Source organism: Auxenochlorella protothecoides, assembly GCF_000733215.1.
Source record: "Auxenochlorella protothecoides strain 0710 unplaced genomic scaffold scaffold13, whole genome shotgun sequence".
NCBI classification, from domain to species: Eukaryota; Viridiplantae; Chlorophyta; class Trebouxiophyceae; order Chlorellales; family Chlorellaceae; genus Auxenochlorella; species Auxenochlorella protothecoides.
In genome coordinates, this window is record NW_011934200.1 from 86,792 (window position 1) to 96,656 (window position 9,865).

The following is a 9,865-nucleotide window of genomic DNA, read 5'->3' on the forward strand; positions in this document are numbered from 1 at the left end:
GGGACGGGGGCGGGCGGCGCGGCGCCGCGCTCGCGGTGGCGCTGCGCTGGGGCTGCCTCGGGACCTCCCAGCAGCGAGGCGATGGTCGCGGCGGCCTGCGTCGCCGGGCTCATGCCGGGGGAGGGGGCCGTGGCAGGGGCCGCGGCGCGGGGCGGCGTGCCCTCCCCTTCCTCCAGCCGCTGGTCCTGGGATGATGACAAAGAAAATTTGTTGGGGGAGGGGGAGCGGAGGTGAAGGGGATGCATGAGCACGAGGCAGACGCACAACACAGGTCGCTGAGGTGAGCCTGCCGAGCCCATCCCAGGACCTGACGCTCTCGCGACCCCCACCTCCCACCCCCCACACCCACCGCGTCGGAGGCCTCGCCGTCCGACTCCCCGAAGCGCCGCCTGGGCTTGCGCACCCGGCGTGAGGGGCGTGCCGCGGCGGCGGGGGCCTCGCCAACCGAGGCCGAGGCACTGCGCGGCGGGGCCCCTGTAGAGCGGTAGGGTGGGTGGGTGGGTGGGAGGCGGTGAGCTGACGCGTGTCCTGGACCCCCCCCCAGCAAGCCGCCAGGAGTTTAAGAGGCTGCTTCGGCCCGCCGGCAACAGCAACACCCGTCCCACGAAACCGCACCGTTGCCATGGAAGCGTCCCGCCACGGCCTCGGCCCCCGGATTGGGGGACCTGGGGGTCGGGCTCCTGGGCCTGCCTGTCGGCGCTGGGGCTCGGTGCTGACTGGCGCGTGGGTTCGGAGGGCCTCGCGGAGATGGACGGCCCGCCGGCGGCAGGGCGTGCGTGGGCGGCGGGGTGGGGCGCTGCGCACAGGCGCAGCACGTGCCTGCGGCAGGCGCCGGTGCCCTGCCTTGCCCCTCGGCCGCACAGCGCGTGCATCGCCGAGCCTGGGCGCAGTGGCGGCGGGCGCCGGGAGCAGGGGCTACGGGGCAAGAAGCCGGCGGCAAGGGCCACGGGGGGCCCTGCTGCGTCAATAACGAGCCCCAGGTCCCCGCCCTGCAGCCAATCAACAGGAGTCATCAGGATGGAGGGCCCGAGGGGCGCGCCCCAAGTCCCAACTGCCGCTCGCCAAGCCCGGACGGCGGGCCGCCGCGCGGCCAGGGTCGAGAGCTTCCGCGCCGCCGCGGGGAGGTCTGAGGTGGGAGCCGCGGCGAGCATGGAGCGGGGGAGCAGGGGCGAGCGGGCCTGGCTACAGAGCCTCGCTCCCGAGCGCGGCGACGCCTCGGCCGGCGTGCCGGGCACCGCGTGCAAGGGTCCTGCCGCCGGCGGGGCGCAGAGGGTCCCGGCTCCGACCTCCAGGCCGCCACCTGGCGCTGGTGGCAGACTGACGGCTGCCGGGAGGCCGCCAGGCTCGTTCTCCTTGCGACTCGGAGACGACGGCCGCTTCCTCGGGCGGCTGGGCCCGCGCCTCCGCTTGGCGGGCCTGGGCGCGACCGCCGCGGCCTCCTTGGCGCCGGCACGGCGGCCGGCAGGGGATTGCATCTCTCCCTCGGCCCCTCCCCGCTCGCCAGCAGCCCCGGACTCCCTCGCGCCAGGGTCGCGTGCCAGAGCCCGCAGGTCCATGGAGCCCTTGCAGTTGGGGGCGCCGCAGCGGCAGGCGTACTCCCCTCGCTCCGTCCCACCCTGGAACTGCTGGAAGTTGTAGTTGTACACCAGCTCCTCGCCCGCCGGGACTTGGCGGGCGGTGAACAGCCCCACACGCATCTGCGGGGACGTGGGGGACATGGTTGTGTGAGCTTGTGAGTGTGTGAGTGTGGCTTGGGTGGATTATTAGAATGTGTCAGAGAAACCCCCCCGCCTGAGCGATTTGTTCCTGCCCCCGTCAGACTGCCTGGCAGCAGGGTGACAGAGATACACTGCAGTCCCTTGGCAGCCTCCCTCGACTCAGTCATGCCGGCCCACCCCTCCTCACCCCGCCAAGGTGAGGCCCAAGTCCAGCCCCCCACACCCCGCCGCACCTCGCCCGTGGCGGCGTCGCGCCACTTCTGCGCCACGCAGTTGGGATCGCAGGAGCTGTTCAGCAGGCGCGCCACGTTGCCCTTGGGCCCGGCGTCGATGACGCGGTCCGCCTCAGCCTCCATCATGTAAAAGTGTGGCGCGCCGGCGTCCCGCGCGGCGGCCGCGCGCCGCCGCGCCTCGCCCGCGTCCACCACCTCGCCCGCGTACTCGGCCAAGAAGGTGCCGGGCGCCAGGGCGTCGGCGCAGCGCACGCCCCAGCCCTTGCCGTCGGTGAGGAAGACCTCCAGGCGCGGCGCGGGGAGCAGGTGGAAAGCGCGATTGCCGCACGACTCCCCCGCCGGGCAGGTGCCCGGGTCGCACAGGGTGAGGGACAGGCGGTTCAGGCAATCCGGGCCGCAGCCGCCGCGGCGGCTGGGCGGCGGGGAGCCCAAGTGCGGCGCCAGCGCGGCGGCCGTGACGGCCGCCGCGACCGCGGCTGCCGGCATGTCGTCCGCCAGGGCGGCACGGCGCGGAAGCCGGGCCACGGGCTGGCAGCTGCAGACGTCCACCTGGTCTGGCGGCAGCCGGCGCGGCTTCAGGGCGGGGGTGTGGTAGGCATTGGACCGGAGGTGCAGGTAGGAAGGCAGGGCGTCCTTGCCGGTGAGCGCGGCCGCCCCCGCCCGCCGCTTGAGAGTCAGCAGGGGCAGGCCGGCCTTGGTCACCAGGCGGCCGTCGATGACGTCAAACACGGGAGCGTCGACCCGCGTGGGGGCTGGGAGTAACGACAGTGACGGGGTTGAAGGGGGTTTGAACCGAGAGGCCATCTGAGGAGGTCCTAGTGAAATGCTGATGTGCAAATACATGCAGTATGGAGGAATTGCAGGGGCAGGGCTACCGCAGTGTCAAAGCAAACTCCCAAAGCACTTTTCCATCATACCTTGAATGGATGCGACGGCAGGGGCTGAGCCTCCAGCATGATCCACGGGACTCACACCTTCCTTCTTCACACGCCGAGGGACCACCGCAAGCGTGTGCAACGATACGGATGGCGCGGTCTGCTTCCGCTGCTTGCTTGGACCTCCAGGCTTGCCAGGAGAGGCCTGCGCCTCGCTGCTTGCCTTGCAGACATTCCTGCCCACCAGCGTCTCAGTCCACCAGCCCTTTGGCGCACGCCCGTGTTTCACAAACAATTGTGCCTGTGAATGGCAGAGAAAGGAACCCGATCCATCAGGCATACAGGTACACTGCAGGGAGCGACCAAACCCATGACATGCACTGGGGTGCCAACCCCAGCACCAGACCGCACAGGAGCACAGGGTAGCACCTCGGCAAGGGCGGCGGCCAGCTTCTTGTTCTTGCTAGCTTTGCTGGCGGTGGCGGTGAGGCCTTCATGCCATCGTTGGACTTGCGAGCCAGCCAGCCTGTTGAGATAGAGGGTTTTGGTGTGGTAAGAAGCTGGCATGGGTTGCCAATGGCGGCCAATAGGAGAAAAGACCTGACACAATACCAGGCCCAGAGACAGGCACCTGCCATCACTCGAGCGATCCCTGGGGGCTCATCAACTCCCAACACAACAAAAACCCCTTGCCCCTACCCACCCACTCACCATGCCGCGGTGTAGTCACCAAAAAACATCACGGCCGTGGTTTGCTGAGGCACCCGCTTTGTGGCCTGTAGTCCTCTGTGAGCTGCCGCAGCCGTCGCTGGGAGAACCTGAGCCTGCGGTGGGGCGAGTGGACTGGCATTGCATCTTGAGAATGAGGGGGCAGTCCCCTTCCACACACCCCAGCCCCGGTTGGCAGAACACGCACCGGCCATGGAGGGTAGCCTGTAAGCCTGCCCCAGACCAGCCCCGCCTCGTCGGCAGCAGTCTCCGTCCCTGCACCTCGTGCAGGGTCCGCACTGGTCTCTACCATCTCGAATCCATCTGCAGTAGGGCCAACGGTGGGTCAGGCGCGATGGTAGGGGCGTCGACTCTAAGACAGACACCTGCGTCTGTGTACAGAACGCACATCCCCCCGCGGCGACTAGTCTGCATCGAGCAGGCCGGGCAGGACGGATCGCCAGTGACGATGCCGGGATACTTACCTCACTGAAGTGCGTGTGCAACGAGCGGATTGATGGTACCATCCACACCCTGTCCCGCAGGGCGCATGAGTTGGTCTGCAACCGAGTCGCGCACCAGCCCAGGTGCCTGCTTGGGCACTCCCAACACTTCCTGGAACCAGTCGATCCTCCACACTCCGGTGAGAGGGATCGGAAAGGAGTTTCCGCGCCACCTGATGCCGTCTCATCCCAAATTTTCAAAGGCAGGATAGCACCTAGACGCAGATCGGTTTCCCGGGGTTGGCGCCACGAGCTTCTGCATGCCGGACTTCGACATCACATGGCAGGCACGATGCAGTAAGCCTACACCTTGGATGATCAATGTACCTGGATTAATGCAGCATGGGCTCGATGTTCTGCGAGGCTGATCTGCAGTCTGGGCATGGCCCCTGGCACTATGGATCCCCGTGACGGAGCTGGAACTGCTGCCAGCGAGATGTGAGCCATGGAGTCCCCACTGCTGGGTCCCAGCGGCGCTCCCAATGTGATCCTCAGGATCGTGAACATCGAGTACTACCTGGCACCACCAATTCCCGAGGTGGATGCCTGCTGGTCATCTCTGGAGGGTAGCCCTGTGACTCATGTGCCGGTGGTGAGGATTTACGGATCCACACCCCAGGGCCAGAAGGCGTGCCTCCACGTTCATCAGGTGGGCATGGAACCAGCTGAAGGTGAAGATGTTGCCACGGCATCAAGTACGTCCTGCCGACATTATGAAGCTGTGTGCACCTGCCAGCCCTCCCACCCTCCTCATAGGCATTCCCTTACTTTTATGTGCCCTACCATGAAGACCTTCCCCAGGATGCAGATGGAGGTGGGGAACAGGGTTTGAGACTTTCAAACGGTCCTTGCCATGATGCAGCCCACCTGGCCCGCAGGCAAGTAGCACCCGGCACTGTACCATGGGCATGCCCGAGTACAGACCTTCCCCTTCCCACACGCCCTGGTCCTGCAGCGGGAACCCAGCTGCGCAGGCTGGGGATGGCGCTGGAAGCGGTCCTGAGCATGTCCACCGCCCAGGCCATGGCCGGAGGGCAGGCCGTCACCGGGGACCAGGGGTCCGCGAAGAGGCGCCAGCACATCTTTGACCTGACCCTGGTTGCCGCCAAGGCGTTTTACGGGTACCATGCCCAGGACAGGGCGTGGGTCAAGATCTCCCTGTGAGTTGGTTGAGGGAGGGGAGCGGGAGGCTGAGCACGGAGGGGCAGAATGTGGCTGCTGCATGCCTGCACACAGAGAAATTTGCCTCCGCCACCAACGGCATCCCTGTCTGCCAAGCCTTGCCGTGGCAATCACATCTTCACCGTGCAGGTACAATCCGCAGGACGTCAGGCGCGCAGCTACCCTGCTGCAGGTGGGGTGGTGCTCCGTACATCCGCAGCAGCCGTCCTGCATGCAGGTGCAGCGGTCTGGTGCCGGGCCATGTGGGGCCACAGCCCCCTCTCATTCCCTTGTCCCGCAGACAGGCGCCGTCCTGGGCAGAGTGTGGCAGCCACATGAGGCGCACGTCCCGTACCTGCTCCAGTTCAAGATCGACTTCAACCTCTTTGGGATGGGTCACCTGGTCCTGTCTCGGGCCAAGTTCAGGTGAGGCTGGGCTTGGAGGGGTCTGCCCACCCGATCTGAATTGGGCCTGCCACTCTGTTGCTGAGCAAGAGAGTCATGCTTGCAGGGAGCCGCTGCCGAGCACACACTCCCGCCAGCGCCCGGGCTGGGCGGCGCAGCAACTCGTGCACGGGGAGGAGCCTGTCACAGGTGAGAGGAGGAAAGGGATGGGATTTCTGGTGGGTGGGCGGCGCCGGTGAGCTGCGATGGTCGGAGCAGTCTGTGCTTGGTCGGCCTGGGAGCCATTGGCAACTGTGCCTCGGGCGCATGAGCACGGTGTTGCAACCCTAGGACGGCGACCTGACCCACCCATGCCACGATGCCCTCCTGTCCCTCCCTGCAGCGGCCGGCGGCTGCGGCGGCAGCGTGTCCATGGCCCTGGACACCAGCCATGTGTGGACGACCTCCAGCACGCCCCGCGACTGGGTCTGGGCGGGGGTGAAGCCGCCGCGGCGGCAGACGGTGTGTGAGCTGGAGCTGGACGCCGTGGTGGACGCCATCTGCAACAGGCACGAGGTGAGTAGGGGGAAGAGCGAGCGTCAGGCAAAAGGGTGGCACGGGGCCATGGGAGGAGGTGGCGTCCTCCAGCGACCTGGTTCTCCCTCTCGTGCGCCCAATCTTCCGCCCTTCCTTCCATCCCCAGCTGGTGCGTGTACCGCTGGCAGAGGTGCCCTCCGAGAAGCGGATGGTGGAGAGCCTGGCCTCCATGTGGGCCGAGGAGAGCGAGCGCAGCGGCGGCGCCGTGCCCCGCGCCCCGTCCTCCCCGCCCCGCCACCCCGGGCCAAGTTTAGGTGAGGCTGGGCTTGGAGGGGTCTGCCCACCCGATCTGAATTGGGCCTGCCACTCTGTTGCTGAGCAAGAGAGTCATGCTTGCAGGGAGCCGCTGCCGAGCACACACTCCCGCCAGCGCCCGGGCTGGGCGGCGCAGCAACTCGTGCATGAGGAGGAGCCTGTCACAGGTGAGAGGAGGAAAGGGATGGGATTTCTGGTGGGTGGGCGGCGCCGGTGAGCTGCGATGGTCGGAGCAGTCTGTGCTTGGTCGGCCTGGGAGCCATTGGCAACTGTGCCTCGGGCGCATGAGCACGGTGTTGCAACCCTAGGACGGCGACCTGACCCACCCATGCCACGATGCCCTCCTGTCCCTCCCTGCAGCGGCCGGCGGCTGCGGCGGCAGCGTGTCCATGGCCCTGGACACCAGCCATGTGTGGACGACCTCCAGCACGCCCCGCGACTGGGTCTGGGCGGGGGTGAAGCCGCCGCGGCGGCAGACGGTGTGTGAGCTGGAGCTGGACGCCGTGGTGGACGCCATCTGCAACAGGCACGAGGTGAGTAGGGGGAAGAGCGAGCGTCAGGCAAAAGGGTGGCACGGGGCCATGGGAGGAGGTGGCGTCCTCCAGCGACCTGGTTCTCCCTCTCGTGCGCCCAATCTTCCGCCCTTCCTTCCATCCCCAGCTGGTGCGTGTACCGCTGGCAGAGGTGCCCTCCGAGAAGCGGATGGTGGAGAGCCTGGCCTCCATGTGGGCCGAGGAGAGCGAGCGCAGCGGCGGCGCCGTGCCCCGCGCCCCGTCCTCCCCGCCCCGCCACCCCGCCAGCCTCTGCGAGGCGGTGGACGCCACGCGCGCGGGCTTCCAGGCGGTGGCGGACGCGCAGCGGGCGGACATTCGGGGCGCGGAGGAGGCGACCCCGGTCCTGGCGACGCCGCCGCCGCCGGCCCGCGTCGCGCTGCTCGCGCTGACGCAGCCCGCCAACCTGTCGGCGCTGGGGGCCAGCCCCGCCGCGCGAGCCTCCGCCCTGCGGGGAGCCGGCGGGGCCGGAGCGGGCCCCTCGCCCCTCCTCGCCCGCCTTGCGTCCCCCGAGCCGGGGGATGCAGGGGTCGCCCTGGTGGACACCAGGGCACTCGCGGCCCTCTTCTCGCGGCTCCCGCCGGCAGCTGGAGCCCGGGGCCAGGCCGAGCGTCAGGCCCGCGGGGGGGATCTTGGAGCGGCGGGGTCGGGGAGCGACGTGGAGGAGGACGGCCGCGGCGCGCCGGGCGACGCTGGCGAGGACGACGCTGACGAGGACATGCTCCTGAGGCTGGCAGCGCAGGGGGCAGTCCTGGGCACTCAGCTCACGCCCGGGCTGGACGGCGGCCACCCTGTGAGCAGGGGCGGGAGGACACCCCTGGCAGCTCCGGCAGAGGTCCGGGGGGTGAGCGGGTGGGGTGGGGCCTGCCTGAGTCAGCACACCGGTTTGCCGAGGCCCGCTCGTCTCGATTCAAGGGCAGTGCTGTTGCATGCACTCTTCGACGAATGCCTTGGTCCAGAGGGCGCGTTTGATCTGCACTGCTCCTTCCAAGCTGCTCTGATCAGTGAGCAGGTGGATGCAGCTCCCGCCTGAAGCCCATCCACTGACTACCGAAGGACTGCCACCCAACCCCATCCTGTAGGAGCACAGCCGCACCCAGACCGAGACCCAGCTCCGCGAATGGCTGGTCGCGAGCCAGCGCGAGGTCCAGGACATCCTGATGAGCCAAGCCCTGACCGGAGATGGGGAGTTTGAGCCTGATGATGGGCCCGAGGGCCAGTTGCCTGCACAAGGGTGCAGCCTCTTCAGGGCCGAAGGTCTAGATTTTGGAGCGCAGGCGGGCGGCAGGGGGCAGCCCGACCACGCAGAACCCGGGGAGGCAGGCGCCGCGCCCCCCACCATTCCCCAAATTGACGGCGCGGTCGCTGAGTACACTGTTGGGATGAGGGCGGGCTCTGCCTTCCCAGGCGCTCCCAAAGCCTGGATGGGGGGCGGCCTGCGCAGACCCTCGGGCACGGAGAAGGGCGTCGTGGGCAAATGCGGCAGCAGTGGGATTGGAGGAGATGACGAAAGTGCAGCTGTCATGGCACGAATGGACGGCCAAGATCCTGAGTATGATGCACCAGCTGACGTCGCTCCATCTCATCCTCATGCGGACACCTCCGACGCCACGGCTCCAGGATTGACAGAGGCGATGGCACCCCCTGCACCAGTGAGCTCCCTCATACCCCAAAGAACCGACGCCAGCTGCAGACCTGTGGGCCCCGCCGCTCCTGCCCTGGTGCTGCCCGACAGCCAGTCAAGCAGCGCAGAGGCGGCGGGGCCCACGGCCCATGCCATGCCATCCCTGGATCTGGTCCCTGCCAGCCTGTTGCTGGTGGAGAGCCCCGGCAGCGTATCCGCAGGACCTGGAGAAAGCTCGAGCCCTCTGCGGGCTGGTGGATCTGATGCGCCGTCCTCTGGCAGAGCAGAGGATTCCACGGGGGTCTTGGGAGTTCCCCCTCATGACGCTGGCGGCGATGAGGGCGACGTGCCGGGCGAGCATGCGTCTGCGGGTGCCTGGATGACCGACACCTCGCAGGACCCCCTCCTGGAGGACTGGAATGACCTGTCCCGGGGCTGGGACGAAGGCGACTCGGATGAGGGGGAGGAGGACGATTTCCGCGATGGAGACGGCGTGTGCCCGCATGGCGCGGCCGACGCCGGCGGGATGGTGAAGGCGTTGGTCATCCAGCACGAGCCGCCACCCCCCTCCCAGGTGCATGCGTGGGGAAGCATCTTGCTCAGTGGGCCCGACAAATGCTGCGGGAGGTGGTCGAATCCTTGGATTCATGACTGCGCCCGTGCATGCTTTGTCCAGCCGTTCAACTCATCCTTTCATCCCACCTCTCGGCCGTTGGCACAGGCGGAGCTGGATGCCACGGCCGCGGCGGTGGGCTGCCCGCTCACGGTGAACCGTCGCGCTTTCTTCAGCAACCCCGCTGACGTGCCAGGCCGCGTCGCCACAGCAGCCAACCGCTTCCACTGGTGAGGCGGCGGGGCCCCAGGGCCTTGCTGGCTCTGCACGGAATCGTCGGGATCTCAGGGGTGTCGCCGGTGTCGGCGATGAGCTCACAATAACACCCCAACAACCCACCACTCCCTCACGCAGGCTCACCTCCGACGCCGTGTCGCACCTGCCCGCCTTCCAGTCCAGCCTGCCGCACCGGCCGCGGGCAGAGCTGGGCGCCAGCGCGCCGAGCATCGAGGAGCTTCGGCGCCAGCGTGTCATCACGCCCGCACAGGACCCCCCCGGCCGCGCCAGCGTGGAGGCGTGGCAAGACGCGCGGGGCGCGGGGGCAGAGCTGGGCGCCAGCGCGCCGAGCATCGAGGAGCTTCGGCGCCAGCGTGTCATCACGCCCGCACAGGACCCCCCCGGCCGCGCCAGCGTGGAGGCGTGG

At 68.3% G+C, this 9,865-nt stretch overlaps 2 protein-coding genes across 2 annotated transcripts in view; one reads left to right on the plus strand and one right to left on the minus strand.

The window, feature by feature from the left end:
- Window positions 1–1,012: 1,012 nt before the first annotated feature.
- On the minus strand, window positions 1,013–3,566 carry F751_1351 (Histone-lysine N-methyltransferase, H3 lysine-36 and H4 lysine-20 specific; the record flags this gene model as incomplete). The annotated part of the gene is made up of 7 exons (XM_011398670.1): window positions 1,013–1,126; window positions 1,428–1,697; window positions 1,952–2,062; window positions 2,147–2,703; window positions 2,926–3,127; window positions 3,256–3,352; window positions 3,538–3,566. The coding sequence occupies 7 exons, from the start codon at window positions 3,564–3,566 to the stop codon at window positions 1,013–1,015; spliced, it is 1,380 nt and encodes a 459-aa protein (XP_011396972.1).
- Window positions 3,567–4,482: 916 nt separating this feature from the next.
- F751_1352 (DNA polymerase zeta catalytic subunit) overlaps window positions 4,483–9,865 on the plus strand; it is a gene marked incomplete at both ends in the record, with an annotated part of 10,558 nt that continues 5,175 nt past the window's right edge. The window contains 6 exons of the mRNA XM_011398671.1: window positions 4,483–4,575; window positions 4,794–4,851; window positions 4,993–5,197; window positions 5,349–5,391; window positions 5,500–5,624; window positions 9,577–9,865. The exon at window positions 9,577–9,865 is cut by the window's right edge and continues 2,327 nt beyond it. Of these exons, the coding sequence (XP_011396973.1) occupies window positions 4,483–4,575; window positions 4,794–4,851; window positions 4,993–5,197; window positions 5,349–5,391; window positions 5,500–5,624; window positions 9,577–9,865 (813 nt within the window). The remainder of the gene's footprint in view (window positions 4,576–4,793; window positions 4,852–4,992; window positions 5,198–5,348; window positions 5,392–5,499; window positions 5,625–9,576) is intronic.